Source organism: Notolabrus celidotus, chromosome 14 (assembly GCF_009762535.1).
Source record: "Notolabrus celidotus isolate fNotCel1 chromosome 14, fNotCel1.pri, whole genome shotgun sequence".
Lineage (NCBI taxonomy): Eukaryota > Metazoa > Chordata > Actinopteri > Labriformes > Labridae > Notolabrus > Notolabrus celidotus.
The window spans coordinates 26,177,824-26,204,873 of NC_048285.1; the positions used below are offsets into that span (position 1 = coordinate 26,177,824).

Sequence of the window (27,050 nt, forward strand, 5' to 3'; positions counted from 1 at the left end):
TGTTTTCAATCAAGTGACCGTAAAATGCTGATATGTGTGCTCCGGGTTTATCCTTGTTATCCAGTGTGCCACTAATGGTTTTTAAGCAGCATGCAAAACATTATTCTTTTCAAGCCACTTGTATTGTACTCGTCCCCCATGGCAAGGAATTCCTCTGTTTGGAAAGGTCTCAGAAGCAGTGTGGCGCTGCTGTGGTTTATTTACATTCCTGGATTAGATAAAACCACACAGTAATCTTTCTGGATTTGTGAGTTTACAAACCTGCTCCTGCAGGGATTTCAAGCCTCAGCTCCCCCCTGATCCCTGTCTCCTTTGGTTGGGAAAGTTTTGAAAATCATTATTTTTCTGAAAGTAATTTGAGGTGGTTTAGCACAAACAAAATCTCCTCATATCCTCTGGACACCACTGATTTGGAAGAGTTTACGTGTGTCTGCGTAATCACTGCCAGGACTTGGAGCGACAGTAGAGGACACACTGAGGCATGAGGAACAATGAGGCCTCCCTTCTTTTTTAATGCATACTGCTGCTGCCGACACAGGCTGAGGTGAGCCTGATGAATAGGAGAGGAGATGAAGGAGTGTGTGGAGAGAGGACAGCTGAGAGGGTGGGGGTCTCCAGGGTGTTGATGACAGATTAAACAGAAGCGGCCTCACGCCACACCGTGGCCAGCCCTGTCGCCCTCAGAGCTCACAGCCGTAATGGGAACTGGCAGCCTGAAATGAGTCGCCACAGCAAAGTGTATTATTTTTGAAATGCTTTCACACAAACCCTCCTGCCCACATATACAACTTTGTCTCATGCTTTTCATGTCACTCCCCCTCCTGCCTGTATTTGCTGTGTCTAATTGTTTGCCGCCTGCCAGCGAAATGAGCTGCCAGACATGGACAGGCCTTTCATTTGTCTGTCAGGGTGGGAATAGATTAGGAGTGACAACATCAAAAAAGAGAAAGGAGAGGAAAAAATGGCTTCAAGTGGAGTGCACAGGAACCCTCATCACAGTTGCCCCTCTGCTAGAGACCTTCATGGACGAGGGGCTTGGATTGTGTAACATCCAGACTTCTGTAAGACAGGAAAACAATACCGTATCTTCCCTTTGTTCCCTTCTTGCCTTTTTTTCCTCTTGTCCCCAAAATGTTTTAGGATTAGCTCTTTGTTATATGTTTAGGATGTGTTTCTCTCCCATTTTAGAGCGATGGTTATAGGTTTACATTAAATATGCATATGTATCTTTTCTTGTATCTCTGCATAAAGCACTTAATTAATAATTTAATTCTATACAATATGTTGGAATTATAAAGGGAGCACTTCTCTGGTTACACTTTCACACTGCAGTCATCTTCCAGAGCCGCAGACCTCATTAATATTAATTCCAAGATTAATCCTTGTTTTATTCTCTGCAACTCAATTAAGACAATCCTATTAATAAGATATGTGCTAGATAATCTATTCATGATTCATGAGCACTCAGAGAATGAATTATTCATTAAAAGAGGTTCATGTTTTATCTGCATCCTGTAGATGTAACGTAAGGCCCCAGCTATACTGGCTGTGCAGGAATAGACAGTCTTCTTCTGGGAGATACAAGCAGAGGAGAATGTTTGGAAAGCAAGATTAATCTCATGACCATCAGATCACACTAGCGATGTTCTGATGCCTGTCAGAGATTCCACAGAGGAGAGCACATCTTCTAAATAAGTGATGCTTTCTATCAGTGAGCACAGCTGTATCTCAAGAGATGATACTATTTGGTTAGCTTTCATGCTTTCTCTGACACTTTCTCCATCTACTTAGTTACTACATTAACAAGCTCTATGTTTGTGTTGTATAATGTAACATATATTTAATATTTTATCAATACATGGACAGAGAGACCATGTTGTCGTTTTGAAAGTAGAGATAGCCTAACCTAACCTAACCTCCCTCCCGAAAAAGCTGTATTACATGAAGGCCAAGTTATGCTTATTTCCTTACAGTGCAGGAAGTTTTACTTAATCTATGAGATGGACTGTGGATATTAAAGCAACATAAAACAGTGAAAGTCTGTGTTGTTTTGTCGAGGGAGGATAGGGATTTGCTCTAGATGACAGCAGGCTTAGCTTGTGACAGAGCAGAGGCCTGGCCTGTGTCACCCAGAGTAACGGCCGGAGATTGGACAGGACATTATCTGGCACCCTCACAAACCCAAAGGCCAACTGCAGACCTGATAAGGACAAGCGTTCCCTCTTTCTTGTCAGGGAGCTCTTGCAGGGCCAAGTTCACTGCATCATCTCTAATCCTCAGCCAATCAGATTGCAAACACAGGTCTGGTGGACTGGGTTGTGTGTCTGTGCTTTCATGCACTGTTACACGGGGTCACAAGTGTATCTTTCATCTCAGGCCTCCAGAAGCTTTCCTTTACATGTTTTATTCATGAGCTCTGGGCCTTTCTATCTCACAACATGTGATGTTTTCTACTGTAGCATGTGCAAATAAAAGGGAGGCCACTGCTCTAAACCTTTGTCAGCTTTTTAGTTTCATTAGTTCAGTTTTGCTCGTTTAAAATTTTAGTTACCAGGTTGAACTTACTTACTAACTTCCTCTAGTGATCATGCTGCCTTCTATTATAACCTGGTAGTCTTATTATTTAATCATTTTTTGCATTGGCACAACTTCAAGAACTATGATTCTCAGCTGATGCATATGGAGTTGAGTGGAGGGATGATAAGGCTCTGGAGATTATGCTCTTGGTTTACTATCTGACTCTTATAAAGCTCCTATTGTTGTTCATAATGAAAAAATCGAGCTTCTTCTTAAAAATACTTGAGTGTAATGATCGACCATTTGTTGTCCTGGAATTTGTTGTCCCTTTGAATTTATGTCCTCCGCTGACTGAGATCTTTTAGGGCAAGTAGACAGATTTGTTCTTTATTTCTGTGATTCTCAAAGTCTGACAGTATTGTAACATGATGTCGTACATGTGTCTGACCAACACTTTAAAGTCTGAACTGCTCCACCAGATGAAAATATGTTTACAGATTGTAGGTCAGCCACATTAGAGACTATGAATCAGCTTTCAATAAAAACATGCTAATCATCTGTAACCATGCTCTAAACAGTGAATATAAACTGTTACCATCAAACCTGAGATACAGGGTCCCATGTTTCAATAAGATGGGACTGAAGCGCTCTCTTATGCACCAGTCAATTCTGAAATTAAATATGGAGCTGAGTCCCAGATCTAGTCTATTGAAGGTCCCTGAACGTGCTGTTTGGTGTTTGAAATGCTGTTTATAATTGTGTGTATCATTGCATCTTGTCTTCTCTGTTATAAATGGAGCTGCTGTGTTGCAAGAACATTTTCAGACTGCCTGACAATAATGCATATCATAATTATTATATTTCAACATCTGTCTCATCTGTTTATATAATTTAGATGCTCTCACCGTCAGGGGTTACAAAAACCTCACCCTGTTCAAATTTTCAGTTTGATGTAACTGCATGTCATTCTTCTGTGATAAGCATTTTTTTTTTTCTTGTACTCCAGTAATAATGTTTTTAGTTTATGATTGCATCTGGAATATGACTCAGGTTTTCAGCTGTAAGAGATTACTTGCATTTGGAATGACAGCTCACTCATATACCAACAAGTTGATGTTTCAAGTGTTTTGGACGCCTCCAGAAATCACCACCTTATCCTGGTGAAGTGGTTCATGCATCCTTGTTACCCTGGAAGCTGCGCAGACAGGAGTGTAGTCTGGGACCCAGCCTCAAACAAGGAGCTGAAAAAGGATAGAGTATATATCAGCAGAGTAAATAAGAGTCATAAAGGCATGTTGTGACACCAAAAAACTTTTCTCACCTATTCAAGAGATCTTCAATTATGTTTCTTGGTTGATCTTCTTTTTGTCAAGTGGTTAAGTGTAGTTGTATCATTATTACTATCAGAATAAGTAGTAGTAGTTTTAGCAGTAGTATTCCATTCACTTGTATACATCATACACATAATAAGGTTGGAGTGGTGGAAAAAATACCAACTTGTAGAGCTCATTTTTCAGCCAGGTACTTGAGTGTATAATGCATTATTTAAACCAATAGATAGCAGTCTTGTGAATACAAGTCAATAACATCTGCTCAGTTGCTTCTGGAGAACCTCTCATTGGGATCTTGGATTTTCAAGCAGAGGTTCAGCAGTGGCAAAGGCAGATGTTAGGGAAAGTGTAGTGGCTGGCTGGCCTCTTACCCTGAGGTTTATTTACTTAAGCCTCTCATGTGCTTGTCTGAGTGTTTGTGTTGCATGTGTTATACTGAAAGATGGAGTTACAGGTCAGGATGTTTATGTCCCATCTGTCCTGACCAACGTCTGGGTGTGCTCATGTTGGCAGTGCCTGAAAGCAGTCAGGAGGAAACGGAGATCGATACTGATTGCTTCTTTTCTTCTAGTGAATGAATTTAAGTTTTCTGCCATGGTCAGGGTATTATGAAAGGGGGATTGGAAAGTGAACTGGTTCCTTGTTGGGTTTTTTTGTCAAAGGAATGTTGTTAGAAAGTCTCTGTGATACTGGAGCTTCCTACAGAGTCAGTATTGATATGATTCAAAGCTTGATCCATAAGGCAACTGGACTGGTAGAGATGCCTTACAGATCAAGCTTTGAATTAGCATAACCTGGATGACAGAGAAACTTCACAGACATATTGATATGATAGATTTTTTTTCTTTTACCAGCCTGCCATACTGCTGGCTTATTAGATCTAAACCCCAGGCCTATGGACAGATCCCAAGCTCTCAATTACTGGACTCAACTATAACCTGACGAAACTGAAAAATGTGTATTTCACCCAAAGCTCTCTCCGAGCAGCCTTTTTAAAAAACTTCTATCAAGGCCGTAAGTCAGGGCAAATGAATAATTCTATAAAGTTATCACAAATTGATCCACTACCTCGAGTCACCAAAGAAACCTTTGGGGGCAGAGTGTTACTTTAAGGTGCTTGGGCAGGGAAGGTGCTTGCAAAACAGGGGGCCAACACCCAGAGCCTCAAGATTGTACTCTTCACTCTTCACTTTAATTTGCATTACCTATGGCTTATGCTGTTAATTTAACTTAATTTCTCTTTCACTTTCACCCAGTTTATGGACATATTTTAACATGTTTTTTGTGACTGAGGCATGTTGTGTGTGTATGTGTTTCCTTTAGGAGTGTGGTGGTGCCTGTGAAGAAAACCTCCCCTGGCAGCCTGGCACTTCACACAGTGGGAAGCAGCAGCACCTCTGCAGGGCTGACAGCTGGCAGCACCCCCAACATCTTTGCTGCTGCCTCTGCGACCCCCAAAAGCATGATCAATACCACAGGTAGGTCATGCACAAGGTTACTGAATTCTTCAAATACAGTAAAAGTACCACATTCAGGTAATGAGGCTTGTTTCTAAATGTTTTGGAGCTATTTGAGAGCGTTTGATTTGATCAGATTTTTCTGGCATAATCTTTTTCTTCTTTCTTTTTTAATCTAAGAATAGGAACAAAGAATTTTCCCTCTGCTGGATCATGTGATCTTGTATGTCAATGCAGAGGCTCATTGTGTCCACTAGATGGCCCTCTTTACCTTCCTTCTTGTGTGCAGCAGCTTTGCCCACTGCAAAATAGAACTACTTTCCTGATACTAAAGGCAAATAAAACTGCATTATTAAAATCTCTAAATTAAAAAAATAAACCCATTTTTTAAAAAGTGAGAAGAATATGGATTCATGTCTTGGCTGTGTAATTCGTACCTTTCTGATCGACTTTATACCCTCTGTCCGTCCCCTCGCTGTCATGTTGCCTCTTCTGTATCGAGCAGGTTCCACCTCAAGGCTCCTGTAGTCTGGGCCTCTGAAAGGACCCACTTAACACCAAGAACCATTAGGAGCTCCAACACCTATTTAATGTGTACCATTAAAAAGAAAAGTCTCCGTGTCCTCTCTGAGCCCCTGTGCCGGAATGTGAGAAATGTATCCAAGTCAAAGTGTGCTTTCAGCTGAAGCCACAGGCTCTCGCCCAAACCCCATGATCTCACACACTCTGGTTTTAACTTCTCACAAGCACTTTTGATTTTATACCTGGGCGTGTGCTGCGTCACCTTTAAATTACTGTTGTCATGAAAGCCTTATTTTCACTTGAAACCAAAACTTAGGTCAATATTTAAAAATTCAGGGCAGATGTTTTGTTAAGTTTGATAGTTTTCTATCTTTATCCTGGTAAAATAGTCATAAATATTTGGGTTTGAACAAATTGATTTTGAAAGACTTGGTGCAGGATTTGTTGGTCTTTCTATATTTTCTTGTGTTTGATTTGGTAACAATTTTTTGCAGACTGCTGAAGTCTAATGTCAGCCAGATTACGACTGAGTTCATAACCTCCTAATCTTTGTTTGTGCAGTGTTTTTTCGGTCTGGTTAATCTTCACAACATTATGTAAATGACTGTGTTTTTATTACTTAACAAATCAGTTTTTACTCAAATGGAAATTAATTAACAGATTTTATTGTAATTGTATAACATTATCATGTTTGTAGCTGAATTTCGCTGCAGTAACATCACTAATGTATATTAAATTTTTCTACCTGCAGGAGCCAACGACGCAGCCCCCTCTGCCTCCTCTTCCTCCAGTTTAGTCAACGGAGCCACCAGTAAGAACCTGCCGGCCGTGCAGACGGTGGCCCCCATGCCTGAGGACACAGTAGAAAACATGAGGTACAACAAGACCCTTCTTGTTCACATATGCTTATTCTATGTTTGTTGATGTGCTTTATTTGAATCTTGTGACTTACACGAAAAGCTTGCTCAGTTGTGAGTGGAGCTTTTCTTTCAAACACACTTTGAGCTTTAAAATGATTGAGTTCATTTCACATTTTTGTGCCTTTCTTTGAACTTATAGATAATACAATATCCACATTTTATCCAAACATTTGTTTTTAAATCACAAAAAAACACTGAGGTGTTTTTCTGAACACAGTAGCAAAGTTTGCTCTGATTCTTTTTAGGTTGTTTTTGTGTGTCTGAGAGGGAACACTTCTTTTGACCTTGACTCATCTTCCTTACTTGCTCTGATAGTTTGTGACAGAGGTCCTTAGTTCTGCTCTCTGACTGACTGCTGAAAGCCCAGGTCTTTTTGGACTCTCTGTTCTTCTCTCTCCATTTCTCTTTCTCTCTCTCCATCTTCTTTCTCTGTCTCACTCTATTTCTCTCTGTGTGTGTCTCTCTCTCTCTGTCTTTGTTATTCTCACTCTTTCTCTCTCTGATGCGCTCTCTCTCTTTCTCTCTCTCTCTCTCTCTCTCCCTCTCTCTCTCTCTCTCTCTCTCCCTCTCTCTTTGCCTCGATGTGTTCTGCTAGAAGAATAGAGATTCAGTTGCCATGGCAGCAGTAACCGACATCACTTAGCGTAACTGTGAAGTCAATGATAGTACTATCTCACTGCAGAGCCTGATGATGTCTCGCTAACATTTTAGAAGAAAGAAAACACACTCAAGCTGCAGGACAGACTACTGAAATTACAAAAATATTTATGTATTTTTATCAAATTATTTTGATTTGTGTTTAGTTCAGGATGCATGCAATGCTTTATGTTTACTTTTTTTCATTTGTCTCTCTATTTCAGTGCCTCTCATGAAGTGGACCCGTGTCCACCCCGCCAGGAAATGACACCTTCCAAGCTAAACCCCTTTACCCCTCAGACAGGATTACAGGCAGCCTCCAGAGGTGCAGGCCAGTGTCTTAGGCAAGGACATTTATGTTAGTCAACTATGCTTGCACCCTGCTTTTTATTCTAGTCTGTCACCCCTCTGCTGTGTTTTCCCAGGGTACTGGAAGGCAGATCACGCTACACACTCACACAAATCCTAACCCAGACCTTTTCTCTCCTCTCTTTGTGTTTCTTTCAGTCCTGCTGCTTTCTGCCCGTTTTAGCTGGGAAACAAGCCTCCCCTGTCCTCATGTTGCCTGGTATCTGTTTGTGTACACAGAGGAACACAATGATACGTTGCAGCTTGAGTCCTATCTCTGCTTGTATGCAGTCTTGAGTTGTATGGCTGCATGACTCCGGTTCACCGTTTCTCTGAGGTGCTTAGATAATGTCAGGTAGCAGCATGTAGTGAGTGTGGAGAAGATAAGGAAGTTCTCTCTGCAGCGTAGAGCAGCCATGATCCCTGTGTGCAAGCCTGGTAACATGTCACAGCAAAGAGTGCTAACAACTGGTGAGAAATACTCTGAGTGCAAAAAGAATGCATGTTAACATGGCTTTCAAAGACAAATATTCTTCTCTTATTGACATCTCCAGTGAAAGTAGCCACAGTGTGATGGATAGGTGGTTTGGTTTGCATCCTTTGATATGTCTAGGTTACCTTCTGAGTGCACCAGGACTTTGTCTGGCTCAACACTTCCAGCTGTTAGCTGTGTGCACTGGGTCAACTGTGAGACTCTGACTGCTCTCTTCCTGCGTTTACCTCAATGGAAGGGCACGATTCTACATCCTTTACATTTGCATTCCAATCCAGGTGTCTAATTTCCATCGTCATCCTGTTTTGATATATTTTCTCTGACAGCATTACTACAAAGCTGGAGAGGGCCTTGGAGAAGGTGGCACCCCTGCTGAGAGAGACCTTTGTAGACTTTGCACCTTTTCTGTCACGCACCCTGCTGGGCAGCCATGGGCAGGAGCTGCTAATAGAAGGTAAAGATGTTAATATCTGTACTTTATTCCATAAGCTGTGGGTGGAGTCCTGCTTCCAACACCCTGTCATTGTATGTAGTCCTCTGGCTGCCTCATTGATGGATGCCTACGCAGTGGTAGGTGTTGACAGCAAAGTCACTATTTTGCACACAAGCTAGGGGTCTGTCACAGTCTGATTAAATCAGCTTTCCCTTACATTCATCTTGTGACGTCTGTGTGTTTTGTCTCCTTCATGATTCATTCCACATATCCAGGATTATTCCTCGATGTGGTATTTTTAAACATCAGGGTTTCACAGTCACAACAAATGTCACAATGAAATGAATGTTGAAATAAATTGTGGCCTTTGCCTCGTGCTGTTGGTATTTTTAGTTTCAAAACTAAGAATGCCTCTCGCCCTGTTGCCTGCACAGAATTCTTTTGTTTTTTGGTCCATTGTTGTTGTTTATTCATTTAACAATAAACCCTTGGAAGTGGCTTTTGGCAGACATTTTGTTTTTGTGTGATAATCTCAAACATTATCTTTGTTTATACTCCATATTTTCTGAAAAGTCCAATCCAAATCCACTGAGAAAGAATGCAAAATAAACTGTAGGGTCATCACAGAGTGCTTAGTAATGTCTCAGATGGTTTTGTTGATGTGTAAATGATAAAGTGCTGGAAGTAAAACCTGAAATCATTGACCGTCCAACTCAGACTTTGTACTAAAAAGAAGTATTTTATTTTTAAGTCTTTACAGTAACAGCCTTTTTTTAGGACTGTTTCGTGGCAGTCACGTAGCATATATTTAAATCAGCAGTCTGACTGGCTCAGCTGTGCACCGTGTTTGCAGAAGTGTGTGATCCTTCAACTGCACTCCACTTTTGGCTCTGGTCTTATTTCCTGGTGGCTGTGTGAAGGCTTCCAGTGCCTTCGTCAGGCCTCAGGTTGGCAGTCGCTCACAGTGCTGCTTCTGCCTAACCTCAGGGGCTGTTTGCCTGCATGTGTGTGTATACTCTTTTATTAGCTTATATTCACAAGAACACACTGCCACCACAACCAACACATGCTTGTGCGTGTGACTGTGGGTGTGCGTGCAAAGTGTGGAGCATAAGTGTGGCCTGCAGTCTCCTGACTTGCAGTTTGCTCTGAGTGAAATGATATCTTTGCCTTTTTCTCTCTGCCAAAGTTTTCTCTTTTAACTGTAAGCTAAACCTATATTAGTTTCAGAAGTGGATGCAGAGAATGACAGCAGGCTGAAGGAATGCACTCCTGTGACTTTATTAAAACCGGATCCTGAAAGAAGTTGTCTGACACATTCCTGCTTTCAAGAGTTTATCTGTATACTGTTTACACTGCCTGTAACCTTTAAATATGCAAGTAATTAGATTACTGCATTTTTTATTATAAGATATCAAATAAAAAGTATGTTAGCTCCACTCAGCCTGTTTTTATTAGTAAATTAGAATTTTTGAAATGCATATTAATTACTGATATGTTATATAATTAGAAATAGTCTATCTTAGTAAGCTTACTCATCTTATTTATTGGATATCATTTAACATTTACATGAGAAATTATGAATGAAGACATTGTCCACAGTCATTAAATGGACATTAAAGGTCACATTGACTTCTTGTGTTTCCATTCCAGCCCAAACATCTGCACACAGTTCTTCCTCCATACATCATGCATGTGCCATACACATATGTAAATAGCCATGTGGGTATGCGGTGCACATGTGGCTAAGGCTACTGGCTCGAGCCCACGGGAAAGGAATGGAAAATCAGGTAGCAAAGCCTTGACAAGTGTGAATATGTCTGTTACCCTTTCACTCAAAGTCTGTCAGCAGACTGACCAAGCTGACAAACCAGAGCTGAGCTGAGAGTCTAACCCCACAAACAAGGTCGTAGATAGACAGCTTGGGCCCCAGTGCTCCTCACCAGACGTGTTTAACCCTGTCTGGGTCTGTGAAAGTGCACCCTGACAAGGATTAGAGAATGTTTATCGAACAAAACAAACATACTGATTTACCACTTGTACTTTAAATCTTTAACTTTATCGTTCTCCAGTTTGTGTCAAACAGCTGAACTGATTTCCTCCCTCTCTTTCTCTCCTTTTCTGGCCGGCCATTCCCAGGCTCACAGTTGAAATACTGTGCTGTAGTGCAAAGGCTCTCCATTTACCAGTAATTACCAGCCATCCATCACTCCTTAAATTGCCTGGGGTCGAGCCCCTTGTGCCCTGTGTGCCCCTTTGCCTCACCCTACTCCTTCACCCCCCCTGAAGACATGTGGTCACTGCGGCAATTATGTTGAGTGCACCCTGAGCCTCACACTTGGAGTTGGTGGGTAAGGCCTGTGTGCGAACACTGCGGCTGTTGTGATGCCTGCCGCCTGCTCCTTGCTGTCCCCTGAGTGGCCCAGTCTGCCGGCACATTGCCCCACAATGCCACATTCACCCGTGCCTTAACCCTGCCCTGTTTACAGGAAAGGACTGGCAGGCCATGTTTAAATAGAATGCATTTAGTTTGTCTACCAACACAAGGCCAGGGTCAGTCGGCCACCTGACTCCCGTGTCAGACCGGACTGACTTATGGCTTAGCATGTCACAGCTATAACAAGAGGTCAGCCGTGGCACTCTGTGTACAAGAGAAGGGTCACATCCTCTTCGAGTTTTTACAATACGCTCCTACCGACAGTCTGCACTGTTGAATAGAGATGGTGTAAACTCTAAGACAGAAACATCCCTCCATCCAGTTATTAGGATTTTTCACATTCTGTCTTAAACTGTGTAGTATTTGCACAAGCTGTGTCATTGGATCTTTATGTTGCTGTTGTATTTATATCAGAAGGGTACAGTGTCTTCTTATACACCTGTTAGTGTAAAGATGGTGGTGCTAACCCTTTGTTCTGGATTCTGTTGAAGGCATCAGAGTTTTGTTTACAGTACATTTTGAATATATTTATATCTTATATCATAAATGTGTATTTTTATCAAAATTCTAAATAAATACAGATGATAAGCACTATGGCTAAATCCAGCATTTTATTGACAGCGTTACAACAGAGTGTTACTGATGCTGATGCATATGGCTTAATATAATAAGAAAGCTGTGTTCTCCTCTGAATGGGTTCAGATGTCTTTCTTATACTGTCATGTCACTTTCTAAGAATTTTGGTGGATCCATATATGAATATCATGTAAAGCAGAACATTTTCAATGTGTGATCTCTTCCTGTAGATGCTAAACTGAACATAACATTACTCTTGCTACTGAAATCTTGAATTAAGAATATCTGGTGCTCCTCTCCTCTCCCTGACTGACAGCCTGCAATCCATGAAACAAAGGCAGCTGTGTGGCGCAGAGAGTTACACTCCTGCCAGCCTATAATGAGTCCTGGAGAGTTGCATTCTTTCCTTTACTAATGACTGCACCTTTAATGGTCCCCGCCAAGTGCAACAGAAGGAGCTGGAGGTGCAGGATACGAGACCAGTTGCAGCCATTGTTTCTGCAAATGAGCTTTTCACACCTGCCCTTGTTTCATTAGAGAGTTGTCTGCTTCTGCAGCTCACTGTCTGCAGAATGGAGATGAGAGCAGAAGCTGTGAATGTCTGTGTTCACTTCTGTGGGTGTGTGTGCATGTGTGAAGTAAGATGTGTGCGGAGGAGGTGCTTCCGTTAAAGTCTGTGCATCTGTTCAGCGCACATCCATTCTGTAAAATGTATTTTTCCAGTTTGATGATGGGGAAATAGGGAGCACAATTTAGAGTCCATACAAAATGCTGCCTCCTTTGCTTGAATGTACTCTGCAGTGAAAACACAATAGCTTTATCCAAATTGTATCCTCTATTATAACATTTTAGAAGAATAATTTATTATAATTGTTATCTTTGTCTGCCACACAGAACAGAATAACTTATTTTAAACCAAATAATCTGTGACAAATACTTAAAAATTAACTTGACTTTTTGGTTTTGTCTCTACAGGTCTGGTCTGTATGAAGTCAAGCACCTCGGTTGTGGAGCTTGTTATGCTGCTTTGTTCTCAGGTGAGCTTATTTCCTTTCTCCCTCTTATCTCAACCCGCGTTCCCAGCCACTCTTTGTCTTTCTCTTTCTGTCATTCTCTCCTCTGTGCCCTGCTTAAAATGCTTCTCTCTTCCATGGCTCTCATGATAACATATTTCCTGTCAATACAATGTAGAAATCTGTGAGGGGATGGTTTCGCCTCTTTCTGAATATGAATTGACAGTCTGTCAAACTGATGCCAGTCCAGTAAGGAAGATTTTAAAAGCACAAAAATACAGTTGTCACTTTTAATGCTTCTAAAACTGCTTATACATTTTTGTGAATGCTAATTCACCTGCTAATGGCACAGTTTCACATCAGAAAACAAGTAACTTAATCTCCACTGAAGCTTTTCTCATCTGTGCTTTTCTTTTGGCAAAATGTTCCATAAGCCAATTGTTCAAACCGGTGATAAAGTACAGACACATAAAGCTTTCTGAGAATCCCACGACTTTCTCACTACACCCCAGAGCTTTAATCTTGATCCCTCTTTTAGACAATGAGCCCCACCTCATGCAACACTGCTAGTGACTGATCACCTCCAAGCTGACCCTCTGAATCTCTTGTTAAGCTCTTGTTTTAGAGAAGGTCAAAGCCCCTATGTAGCAGTTAGAACAGGAGATATTTAACATACCTTCTGTCAGCCCATCAGTCTTGCGTCGGGAGCCCATAAGGAAGCCATTACTTGGTGCCTCTTTGTGGATCCAGACTGCAGGGCCCGAGCCTTAAGGAGGTGGATTGCCTCTATGTGTGCTCCGTGGTATCCACAGTCTAAAGCCCTCTTCTGCAGGGAGCTCGGCCTCTGTTATATGGAGGCCATTATTCAGGGGCCTTCCTCTTAAAATGGCTCTGAGTTACTGTTGCTCTTTTGAAGGTTTTTGACTGGCTCCTTTTTGCGCTGCTTTGCTGTCTGTAGAGTATCTGTGGGAAGTTGCTTTTTCCAGCTCGAGGATTTATTGCAGATGAGAGCGTCAGCATGCTGTTAAGGGTCTGAGTCCTTCCCCCCTTTCACAGATAGCATTACTGCGGCTCCAGAGGTTCCTGCCATTAGGGGCTCTGGGGATGAAACCCAGGATGAGATATTGATCAGACAGCGAGGCCTTGAAACTGGACCATACAGCTTGGTGTCCTTCCACAACCTTTCTAATAAGGCTGATGTATTGTGTTGTATTCTAATACTGTACTATCAGCGATGCATCCAGTTATGTTGCAAGCCAATATGACTAAACATCATGATGCCATGATAAATAATTGTTGTCGACATCTTACTTTTCAGGTGACAGAGCTGATTTATTTTATTATAAGCAAATAACTTGAGTAATCGGACTGATACATTTGCATTTTCAGCCTAATTAATGTCTTTTGTGTCACATATCTGTTTGCTTTTGAAAAGCGCAGCAAGTCTCAGCTGCTAGGTGAGCTTTGGCTGACATCACTATGAAATGCCAACCTCAAAGTATCCCTCACATATTTCAACATTAATGTTTTGAGACAGCGAGGAGGGCACTTAGCTGACCTTTAGTCCCTCTCTGTTTTGTGACCTGTCAGCTTTATGAAAGAATTAGTGCTAATGATCTGCCTTTTCTTATTTATGCATACTAATCGCAGCAATCATCGTGTGGCTGGCTGCGGCTGCAGACACTATGTGTCTCTCTTCAGCCCGGGCAGCTGAATGAAAAGGTCAAGCAGCTCTGTTTCTTGTAACAGCTCAAACATACAGGGGGGGATCCAGAGTGGAGCCACAGAGATTTAGTGATGGAAGGCCTCCAGATGTGGAGAGTATAACAGAGCAATGCAGAGCAGATAAAAGCAAAGTCTCCTGCACACTGACAGGTTGGATTGAAACACCACAAATACTTAGTGCCCTGCTGAATTTCAGGATGATGAAAGTGGGAGGAGAGAATATTTTATCAAGGCCAGCATGCTGTCCGCCTCTGTGGGAACCACAAAAAGGTGGTGGGTTCATGAAAGACTATGGAGATTTTCATTATCCTAAGAATTTTATGCTGCTAAAGGTGTCTTGTTTAATTTATTCCACTACATTATCAGTGTCATCACATTACTTTGTTTCCACAGCAGGATATTTTTTAGAAATAGTTTTAGAAAGTAAACTTAAATGGAGGACTCATGGACTTACGTTTGTCAAGTTGCCTGAGAGACTGCCAAGTTAGCGAGGCAATAGTTAGCTTACAAGTTACTCATAAAAACAGAACAACTCGCCAGATCTGTTTTTCGGTTGTGTGGAGCTCTTCTGCCCCCAAATGGCCAGAAATTAGCATCTTCAATTTACAGCTTTTCATAATATTTTGTTAAGAAATGTTCTATCTACAAAGCTCCAGAGGCAAGGTTGTTGCTCTCTGATCATGGTCTGCATTTTTATCAAGGATCACGTCTCTTTTTTAAGCAGCTGCACGTCAGGCCTAATTCCCTTCAAATGGGCTGCAGAGCACTTTTTAAAATCTCTGCAATCAAAGGCAGCCTCCTCTGGGAGCTCTGTTCTGCTGTTAAAAAAGAAAAAGAAAAAAAGAGCCTCTGAAGTGTTATCTCAGCTGTCAAGAAGCATACCTCAGAGAAGATAGCAAATTTGACTAGTTCATGCTATACCTCCACTGACCTGGTGCCATTTTCCTGGCAACACCCAAGTGTCACATCTGCCTCTATTTCCGTATTTATTTTTGTCACGTGAGTGTGGTGCAGGCAGAATCTCAGAAGACTGCCTGTACATGATCCCTGTCCAAATCAGGAACAGCTTATTCCAGGCAGATACTGTAGCAGAAGAAGGGGGTCAAGGGGAACATTTGGAGACCAGATGCTCAGCAGTTTGTCAGCACCATCTCTCAGATGTAACGCATCGTAGGGTCAGACTGTGTACTCTTGCGTGAACCAGTATGTGTGTCAGGCACGACAATTGTGTACAAAAACACATGCCCATACTAATAATGTCAATGTAAGGCATTCTGGTACTGTACACAACAAGTGCTGTTTACCTTGTCAAGACACTGACATAGAACAAGCAGTGTGTTGGGAAAAGAGACTTATGTATCCATGTATTCTTTCTGTTTGAACTATGATACCAATAGCCACTCATTTCTAATGGAGACACTTTCAAAGGCTTCTTCAATATGTCAATAGCCTTGAGTCACATGCATACATAAGAACCCCTGAAAGAAAAACCTCCCCTCTTAAATTTTCCTCTACTTTCCCTCCTCTTTTGAACTGTGGCCTCCTCTGTTTTCTCTTCCATTTGCACCTCAGTGAGGGCACAGGAGAGCTGAATTTCCCACAGTGAATGGCGCGCTCTCAAACTGCTTTTTAATCATTTCCAGAGCATGTTGTGAGACAGCAAGTGCTGGCACTCTGGTCCGGGTCTCGGATCTCTTCCAGGCGAGTACTGCGGGGCTCAGTGAGCCTGCTCAGTAATCTGTCACTGTAAGGGACAGGGGAAATGGCTGTATTTAAGTGAGAGGATACAGTTTCATCCCACAATTACATCTCTCCTGTGTTTACAGATCTTTTCACAGAGGAAGCACGGATGGTCACACATGCTGTGCAGGATTTCAGTTTTCCCAAGCCATCATTTTTTCTTCAAAGGATATATGAACTAAATGTTTTTTTTCCTCCTTGAATTACAAGCTGTGAATAATATGTGAAATATGCAATTTGTATGGTGAAATTGAATTTTTGACTGCGAGTATTGTGCATTCCTGAAAGATCTTGTCACCTTTTGGACCAAACTTGTATTTTGATACTTTTTTTCATAAATTAGTTAGCTTTTAGCTTTGCTTCCATGAACTTTTGAAGGGAAAACTGTCATCAGTGATGTCGGACCCAAGTTCAATATTGATTATAAGGATGCATTATATTGTTTTATATCTTTTATTTCTCAAGAACTTTTAGAAAACGTTTGATACCCCAAAAGAAAGCTGCAGATTTTCAGTGAATGACAGATTACACTTTCTTTCCTTTCAGGAATGGCAGAACTCCATTCAGAAGAATGCTGGTCTGGCCTTCATTGAGCTTATCAATGAGGGAAGGTAATGTATGCATTTACTGTAAAGATTATAAACTCAGCAAAGCAGCAGTTTATTTATTCATTTGTTATCAGTGTGTAAAAAGTATTCTCCCTGGTTTCTCTAAAAGGTGGAAGTACCAAGAAGGAATGCAAATGAATATTAGCTGCATATGCTGTGTGCCTTAAACCTCTCCTTGGCAGCTCTGAAGGGTTAACTCCAAAAAAAAAACTGCTGACAAGAGAATGTTTCTAAACAAAATCCTTTTTTAATCTCTGCCTCTGTTCCTTTTTCTTGTTCATCCCAGTGTTTCTCTTTCCGTCTCCCGCCCTCTTCCTCATGGGTGCGGCCAGACTCAGGGTTTTCCTTAGAACAGATCAGGAGCAGCTCAGCCTCCTTGCCCATCTGCTGACCCATCTGGCCAGGCCGTCTCTGTGCCCTGGCTCTTGCCACTGCCCAGTCAGGCCTTTCTGCGTCTCCTGCTGGCCCTAGAACAAAGAGCTCGAGCCTGTAAGGCCACACGGCGCTGTCCAGGGTGCTGCTGACAGATACATAATTTCCCTGCCTTACTCAAGCCACTGCACACCTGCTCTTCTTAACTAGACAGATCTAGATCTAACTGGAGTCTGCTAAATCTGTTGGCTCAAGGCAGACAAACCTGTTTAACACTTAACCACAAGTCTTTATATTTCAATAACAGCTCAAGGATCTTTAAATTAGATGGTCAGTTGTTTTATGAGCTTGGTATCAGTAACATCCAGTCTAACTTTGAATACTTCTATTGATTAGTGTTACTTCTCTGTGAAAAACTAGTCTGAAAATGTGGCAGAGAGCTTGCATATTTTTGATTTTCTGTTTCCAAATACCTCTCTGCAGCTTGCCTTCTCATCTATTCCTGGTCTCAAAACAAAGCTTGGCGTTGTCAGCCTCTGTCTTTGAACAGTCAATGTCTGTCTATTAATGAGTGCTTGTCATCAGTTTAAGAGGCAATGGCAGCTGATGAATGCAGCCTCGGGATTACTGCCTCTCCTCGGGACAGAAGGGAAATTACAATCTGTATCAAGCACCAGAGAGGAACAGGAGATACTTTAATTAAAACAAAGCTAGCCTAATGGTGTGTACAGTGGCATATAATCGACACACAATAGCCAGGGTGTTTTTCAATTATTAAAGATGGTGGAATTTCAGTGTGAATGTATATGGCGACCGCTGATCCTCCTGAGTCAGCCATGTGAGAAGTTGTTCACAGCCCGACTTGTCAGCAATACAGGCACTGGGGTTGAAGTTCTGGTCAGCGGGAGGTGATGCTCAGTCTGTCAGGAGTATGGCGGACAGGCTCCAATGCTCTAATGACACTCCATTCTCTCCTGAAAGCTACAGAGGGATCTGTCACTGATCTGCAGCCTTGCAACATAACACAGATAAATGATGCTGTTTGCTCGCTTGCTCTTTCAACGCCTAGAATGTTGCAAAAAGAAACCCTGATGAGCTGTACTTTGCCTCAACCCTGCTCCCACCTCAAGAGTGGCATTGCTAGAAATTTTAGCTTTACAAATTCAATATGTTTCTCTTCTATGATATTAGGTTGCTGCAAATGCTACATAAATCTTTCTTTGCAATGTTAAAGGTTGCTCTGCCATGCCATGAAGGACCACATCGTTCGAGTTGCCAATGAGGCTGAGTTCATCTTGAACAGACAGCGAGCAGAGGATGTCCACAAACACGCAGAGTTTGAGGTATCAAGTATGCCCTGTTCTGCTTCTGAAATTCAATTCATAAATTTAAGCAAGGTAATTTACTGAGAAATGAAGAGATGGTTGTTGAATTGTGTCCCATACTCCAATGTTACTGTCTTATGTGAAAAAAAGAATATTTCATCCTCTAACAAACTTGAAATCCTATTATTATAAAATGCTATTGAACTGCTCAGTGAAACAAACCCTCTGTGCCTCTCTGAGGATGAACTGCTTACTCTTACTATTTCTTTAAAATAATTTCATTGTTGGTAGTAAAGGGGGAAAAGAAAGGAGCTAAATTAATTTAGGGAGTCCATATTTAGCACATCCACATCAAACCATGACTATTACAGACATGAAAGGAAGAGCTAACAAGGTTTAGGCCATTTCCGAATATTGTTTTTTTTGCAGTGACGATAAAGGTTTTATTTTCTGTTAGAAACAAAAAGAAAAACCTTGTATGGCCCTTTTGGTTGATAAAATAGCATGTGTAGAAAAAAAAGGACAGACTTTTGATGAAAAATGAAGCTCCAAAAAAGAGTATATTTGGATATTGTAATCATCAAAAGACATACTATATATGCTTGTGTGTGTGTGTGTGTGTGTGTGTGTGTGTGTGTGTGTGTGTGTGTGTGTGTGTGTGTAATCACACAAACCCTGACACAGACACACACATATACTTCCACCACCTCTGTTAGCAGCTTGTACATGTGAGGAGTGATGAGTTTCTTATCTGGGAAAAGCAGCCATCCTCAAACAGCTGCTTGATATACAGTTCTTGAGGATCCTTGACCCGCTAGATAAACTGGAAGAGACGGCTAGATACGCAATGTCAGGAGAAGGGGGGGGAAGTGTACCTGGCCCCATCCGTTCTGTCTGCCAACTCCAGACAGCCAACACTTTTCATCCAGCTCTGACGTTACTTTATTACCCACTCTCCAAGATTGAAGATTCAGGACGCAGATAAGACATTTTTACAATTAAGTTGGTGTCAGGGCGACGCGTCATATGCTTTAAAGTGATAAATAACGTTTGATATTTGTCACAGCATCACGTGGAAATGTGAGCTGACAAGCAGAGATTGAGTTATCTTCCTTATGAAGAATACGCTGAAGTATAATATCTGACAGAATTCAAATCTGAAGCAGGAAATTCAATTAACTTCCAGCTTCTGTTAGCAAATTAGATTTTGAATATTAGCAAGAGTTCCCTGGGGTGCCAGAGTAAGACAATCTTGGTTTAACAGAAGAGATAGAGCTTGATGTGCTCCTCTGGATCACTTTAGTCACCTGGAAAAACGTAGATAGTTTCACTGACGTATAGAAATGTGTTTAAAACCAATACAGTTGTTTGTTTAATGTTAATAATATATTTTGTATATATTATAAAGACTATTTGAAATCTTAAATATCAAACATGGTATCATTTTAGTTTCATTTCTGTAAGTTGGAGGGCTTTTTGCTCCTTTTGTTATTTCTATTCCCTGTGGTGCATTTTGTGTGGATTCTTCACAATAGCCATTGCAAACATTTCACACCACCCCCCATAAGAGAGAACAGTAACAAAGTCCTTGATATAACGGCACCATAGCTTTGTTAACTTTGACAGGTTATATTCTTTGTTGATCTATTAGAGCATTTTCCTTCTTCCTTTAATAGCACCATCCAAGGCTACCTAGTAGGGAGCCTCATCTGTCCGCAGTTAGAGAATGGACTGCCTTCATGAGCCTGCCATGATTTACTACACTCCTCCAAGGGAGCAGAAATATATCTCTCAGCTGTCCACTAATATCTTTATGCACTCAAGTGTGTTGAATGAAGCCATAACATTCTTCAGTGTGACAAACGCTCCATTAGAGGGTATATATTATTCTGGCTTTATTCAAGTAAAACGTCCTCAAATGCTATTAGCAGAATGTTAGACATCATTTTTGGCTCTGGATACTGTGCATAAAGTAAATAAATAATGAGTCTCACACTCTAATTTTCCTTTTTCCTGTTTTAAATCTCAAATTAGTCCAACTGTGCCCAGTATGCTGCTGACAGAAAAGAGGAAGAGAAGATGTGCGACCACCTGATCAGCGCTGCTAAACACAGAGACCATGTGACGGCTAACCAGCTACGGCAGAAAATAGTCAACATCCTCACCAACAAGCATGGTGCCTGGGGGACACTAGCCCAGAGGTAAGCCCCCTCACACAATAACAAGTTCACCTTCAGACCAACATGGGCTATGTTAGGAATCCAACATGAAGCATAGCTGTGCAACGTAAAGGTTCACCCTAGAGGACAAAAGTTACCTGTACACAAAACTCTGCAGTGATTGGATTGGACCACCAGCTAATGTCATTTTCCCAGGATCCGATAGGGTCAGCTATCGGGTCAGCAAACGCAATTACAGTGTGGAGTGGCTTAAACCCCTGGGGACAGCTGATTGGCCGGTCGTCCGACAGACCGGGATAGAGGAAGGGGAAGAAGGGGGTTGGGGTGTTTCTGCGGTGTTGTCCAGGCATTCATTGACCCTCTCAGAAACACAGCCCAGCACCTGGTGGTAGTTGCAGACTTCCCCATGGGCCCTGTTAAAATAACCGCTGGCTCCCCTGCACAGCCTCCCACCTCTCGCCTGCATCCACATGCTCCCACAGACACAGAGTGGAGTGGAAAGATCAAGAGGTAGTTTGCTGGACTTGCAGAGGTGTTACAACATACTGTTTGTATTTTGTACCCTACATGCTGTTCTTGCAAGAGACAGAATGAGGAATCTTTAATTTCTGCTCTAAGTTTAGATGCATCAGGTGTGTGACTGAATATTATCCATATGACATAAAATCATTATCACAGGATGTCAGTCAGATGCAAAGATGTAAACAAATAACCAAACATTGATTCAAAAACTTGTGAGAACAGCTTCAGTCTGCACGTCCAGTCAGATGAGAGAATTTGTCCAAACAAATCTGGCCTAATTGCTTTAACTGCAGCTTTGGTTATATTATTACATTTTTAAAGAAAACAGCAGATGTTTGACCTTGTTCTCTGAAATTTGGTTTGTTTTGTGTGTTAAATCATATCTACTTATGCCAATAAAGATATTTTAGTTGTTGTAGTTACTTTTTATGGCTGTATTTCATGCCTTACACTCGAAGGAAACTTCCAGATGTCTTGGGCAGCTCCTTTTTTTCATGTATTCATGAAGTTAGGCCAGTATCTCTTTACTTCAAAATAGTATATATACAGTTTATGATTTTTAACTCTCTGAGAAGCCATTTGTTTGGTGTGATTAATTTTAGAACTTCATAAAAAGACACATACAAAAACTTTTCTTAGCTTTAAAGAAATTGTCAAATGAATATTTTGGCCATGACTGAAAAGACTACAGTTTTCAAGTACAGATTTTCATAAAACTGACTGAACCTTAGCTGAAGTACCCGTGACAAAATCTATTGGATTGAATTCTGGGCTCATGTTCAAATATTTATGGAGCCCCTCTCAGAGGCATAGCATTAGCATTGAAACAAAAGGTTATTGAGCGTGGGTGCATTGTAAATGATACGGCAAAACTTCCAACAAATTCAAATTTAATGGTAACCTGCTGGTGAAGAAAAATGATGCAATATGCTCAGCAGCTCAAGGCAGTGTTGCAGTTCAGCAGCTTAGTCTTATTCAATGCTACATTAACTTTCCCATTTATGCTGCTCTTGTAAAATATAAAGCCCTCAAGCAATCGGAGGTGGCTGTCTGTTATGTCTGCATGTGTGTCCGTGTGTGTGTATGTGAGGAAGACGGAGAGAGACTTTAGTTGTTAATGTTTGTTTTTCACCCTCATGCACAGAAATTGCTTTGCCTTTTACTCCTAAGTTCTGCCTGGAGACGTGCCAAAGGATATTTATGATTTGTGCAGAATATAATAGAAACACAATTATTCCTGGGCAGACAACAGACTGAAAAAATACTTTAACTTATATGTTTATATTTTTTCCTTTTTCCAATGTGTGTCCAACTGTTGGGATCGATATAACCCTTTAGGTTCCTTTGGATGCAAATCATCTGCATCTCTGAAGACCACTTCACTCTGAGCTTTTGTTCTCATTGTGACAAACTGTGTAAAATAATGTGTTGCAGCACATACGACAACAGCCAGCAGCAAGGAAATAAACTGTGCAAGGCTTTCAAACAGCTGCTCTGCAGTCATTTGATCTGAGTGAAGAATAAGCAGATCAGACCCTATGTTGTCCTGTTAGATCATATGCTTGCTTGATGATGAATGTCCCCCTATATAGAGTCAGCATAGGAAAATCAATAATCCTCAAATTGAAACAGTATAGGGTAGTATTGATCCGCCGTGCTAAATCAAAATGAGGAGGCTTTGATACATCTCTCCAAGACAGCTCCCTGCCCAGTAATGACACACTATCAATTTTAGCCTTACACTGATAAATCAAGTTGAAAATTGGATGTCAGAGTTTTTTCCAGCGGGAGAGTGATTTTCCCTGCCCTCTGGTCCCCTCTGCTGTTGACCTCTGAACCCTGCCAGTGGATTATAAAGTTCAGCCTCGTCTGAAGTGAAAGTAGATGTCAAGGCCAGGTTGATGAATTCATTGCAGAATAATGTCCACTACTTCAGCAGCAGAGGACTGTGGCAGTACTATGAACTGCTATGAGTAAATGAAGCATCAGACCTTTGTGTCTCACACATCAAAAATATGTGACTAATCAAACTGTTTATACTGTATACAGATAATATCCTTTTATTGTTGTTTGTGTCATTTACACGTTGTGCAGTTGACACTCAGACAATATCTTCGTTTTGAAATCTTCATTTGATAATTTGATGCCGAACTTCTCCAGTGCTAATTGTTTCAACACTCCAGTGTAACAGTCATGTAACAGGGACTGAAGGAGACAAACCTTCTTTTGTTCCCATGCTGGCGTCCATGTTCACTTCAGCAGCATCACTGACAGGTGACGGAGAAGCCTCCCCTGGCCTCCAGAGCAGACCTTAACCTTACCTGACTGGTCTATTGATTGTCAACATTTCTTCTGTATAATTACTTTTTTGTAGCAAAGGAGAGAAAGGAAAATGGCGTCATATATTGATCTGTGGCAAGGCAGTGAAACAGCCGTTTCCCTTGACTAACAGTGAGTTTCATCCCTCACACTTGATGAATGGTAACAATCTCCCCCTGGATAATAACTTTGTGATGGAATGAACCTCTTTACTCACGGTGTGCCCGGGGTATTTTGGTCTCACCTGAAAGGGTTATCAATTCCAATAGAAATTCGCTAACACAAGGGGGAGGACCTGGAGAGAGCCTAACAGCCCCAGGAGGCTCAAGATCTGATGACCCCTGTGGGGCATAAAAGAAAGACCAAGGCCTCTGGTTAAGCCGGACAGTATGAAAAAAATCTGCCTTGCTATATAATTCAATAGTAATTTTCTTTTGACTTCCAGTGTAGCAATATAGATCACCTTTTTATGGTATTGTTTGGACTAATTTCTGTATAAAATCAGCAAGAAAATAGAAGAAGTTAAAGATAGGATCACTATAAAATCAATAAACCTCCCACTCCCCTTTAAAAGTTGTGTTTTGCTGCAGGCTTTATAGTTATTTTATTCTGTGCACTCAACCAAAGCATTCTTGCTCTGGACCAGTTCTCTGCATCTGATGTTTCATTGTCTGGCCACTATCTTGATAGGGTTCAAATGCAGCTAATTTGAAAACAGCTTGCAAGTGATGATGTTTTTTTATTCTTCAATAATTACACATTATATGCTTTGTTCTTGCAAGCTGATATTCTCTCCACTTGCATGTGTTCTTGACCTTCACTGGGCTCTTTTCCCTTGGGGCTCTCTTAACCTTGCACACTGTGCTAATTATCTCTGGAAAGAGGCCCATTCACACAATCATCAATTTCATCGGGTGTTGAAATTGAGCTGGGCATCGCCTGGCTGTGCCCCATTTCCGATGAAAGATGGAGATCCACAAAGCTGGCGATCCTGGCGAGTTCACCTACAGTACAGTACGGCTCCTCATCCCTCGTCTGAGCGCGTATATGTCTTTCTTCATTACACCACATGACCTGGAGTTAATCTTGTTGCTGCTGTGTTGTTTCTCTTTCGTCTTTGTCCAATACCCTTTCCTCAGTCTGTCTATTCTCTATCTCTTAATCTACAAAAGAAAAGTCATCCCCAATAACTAGAAGCAGTTTGATCTTAGCTTGGTGTCCTCACGCCTGCATCAGTGTTGAGTGTAGTGATGATAAGAAATGGCGGCATTGAAAAGATGAAAGTCTTGTGTACCATTTGCAGCCTTCTGTGATAATCTGATCATGATGTTGGCCATTCAGTTTGCATGAGCAAACTTGATGTGTTTTTATTGAGGAAATCACTGTGATTTTTTTTCTTGGTTTATAGGTTACTTTGAAACCAGTGGGCTGAGAAATGCTCATCACCATATGGCTGCCAGTCACTACTTCATGATGCATTGTCTTTTTTGTGTTTTCATTTTCAATCTAGCAGCACTGTTAAGCAATGTGGCATTAAAATGCTTATACTTAAAGAATGCATTTACTTAAAACAACATATTCAGATTTTTCCTTCAGTTTCTTTGGGCCCTTTGAAGGTTTTCCTAATGTTGGACTCCAAATCATGAAGATCAGTATTTTGTGGTCATTTTAATTTGATCAAAGGACTGATTTGTTGGTCAAAAAAGTTAATTTCTTTTCACTTATCTGGATTAGGTTTGGCTGCAGAATCTACATTTTAACAGGTGTTAGGTAGATAACCAATGAAGAGAGATTTTTTTTCTTTCACATTTTCTTTTATTTAATTCCCACTTTGAACCAAGCATCACTTGCACCTCAGACTAATTCCTCATGAACTTTGTAACTCATTGTCAGAGTCTCATGGACAACTGAAAAAGAAAGAAAAGACCACTTGTCCTCAGAGTTTCAACAAAAAAACTGACATGTGTTCAGTGTCTCAGTATATGTGTGTGATGAAAACCAGCCACTGCGCCTTTGAATAGAATTGTCACTGATTACTGGCATTTATTATAATTACCCCCCACTCATGTCACCAATGGAAGCTTTTCAAAGGGGTATAATGGTATTTTATTGGATCAGCATGTCCCTGTCCTTCCTCCTGACCGCGTCACACTCACATATTCTCTGAGCATAAATGTAGTAAAATGAGGTTCACATTGTTAAAGATCTCCTTTTATCTGCAGACTAGATACAAGCCATGTTTAGTTAAGCCACTGTTATGACTTTATCTTAGTCATATAGGTTTTTATTCTACCTGCACATATGTATGATGCTACAATGCTATTGCATGAATCTGAATTTGTGCCGTGCACTCTCATAGGGCATATGTATTGTAGTATAGTTTTGCTTGCTTGTTATTTATGTGGCCTGACCTTTGCCAATTTTGCGCCCAGATCATCCCTAACCTGGTTTCAGTATATTTTCTTAAAGTTGACCCTTTTATTCAACTCCCTGCACTGATCAATGAGACAGAACATTTGAAACAAAAACTGTGTCTTTGCTGCCCTAATACAAATATATAACATAACAGAAGCAGTGAGAATACATCACCCTCTAATCCAATATGAGCCCCTGTCAGCTGTCAAAAATAGCTGTTTCAGGAATGATGGTACTGTTTCCCATAAAACTGTTATCAATCTGTTTATTTTTATTTTCCTCCTCATCTCATTTTGACTCATACCTTTCTGCTTTCACTTCCCCCTTATAAACAAAACACATTCCCTGTAGACCATTGTGTTAGATCTGGCAAGTCAAAAGCCTCAACACCGGCTCCTGGAAGAAAGGTACGTTTTAAATACCTATTTGAGAGAGAGGAGAATAGACGATAGTCCTAGAACACATTTATCCTACTGCACTTAGCAAGTCTGAAAGCATCCACAAATAATGGTGCTCCTGCTTCCTGGAGGTTATCAGTGCTGGAAAATTAGCTTTTAAAATGCGGTTTGAAATCCATTTGGGTGATTGATGGGTGACGGGACTAATAAATTTTGCCAGTTTCTAGGAGGCCGGCTCACAGCCATTCTTTATGGCTGTCATGAAGCCAGACACATTTGATGTGGAAAATAAGGAGGTCTGGTGTGAACTCTGTTTAATAAAGAAAGCTATAGAATTGACAGTTTGTTGTTGTTGCACAGACCATACAGACATACAATGTTCTGTTAATTATTATGAAAAAGGAACTCTGTTTTCAGACTGGACCTTTGAAAAAAGTAGGGATCAGACAGGATCGTAGGCTTCTGAAACATATTAACGGGCACAAAGATGTGCTTTTATTTCCAAATATGGTTTTACCATATGGTTTTGAGTGGGTGACAAAGATGCTGATTTGAATAAAAATGTAACCTCATGGCTTTTCTTTATTTCTATCCATTTCCAGACATGAGTGTGCTTTTTGGTGGCTCTGTGCCACCACAGAAATCTCTTGTGTAAGAGCTCAGCAGCTCCCAGCTGTAGATCTGTATCAGGAGTTCAATCCTCTGTGCACTCTTTTAGACCACCCTGAGAGAGGAGGTTCTTCAGGACAGCACTTTGGCAAGG

The 27,050-nt window shown here is 41.1% G+C and overlaps 1 protein-coding gene across 1 annotated transcript in view; it reads left to right on the top strand.

Annotated features, from left to right (window-relative positions):
• Nucleotides 1-27,050, top strand: part of nbeab (neurobeachin b) — a 203,060-nt gene that overhangs the window by 101,596 nt on the left and 74,414 nt on the right. The window contains exons 30-37 of the mRNA XM_034701544.1: nt 5,172-5,326; nt 6,579-6,702; nt 7,608-7,727; nt 8,551-8,678; nt 12,646-12,707; nt 16,695-16,759; nt 18,363-18,471; nt 20,488-20,654. Of these exons, the coding sequence (XP_034557435.1) occupies nt 5,172-5,326; nt 6,579-6,702; nt 7,608-7,727; nt 8,551-8,678; nt 12,646-12,707; nt 16,695-16,759; nt 18,363-18,471; nt 20,488-20,654 (930 nt within the window). The remainder of the gene's footprint in view (nt 1-5,171; nt 5,327-6,578; nt 6,703-7,607; nt 7,728-8,550; nt 8,679-12,645; nt 12,708-16,694; nt 16,760-18,362; nt 18,472-20,487; nt 20,655-27,050) is intronic.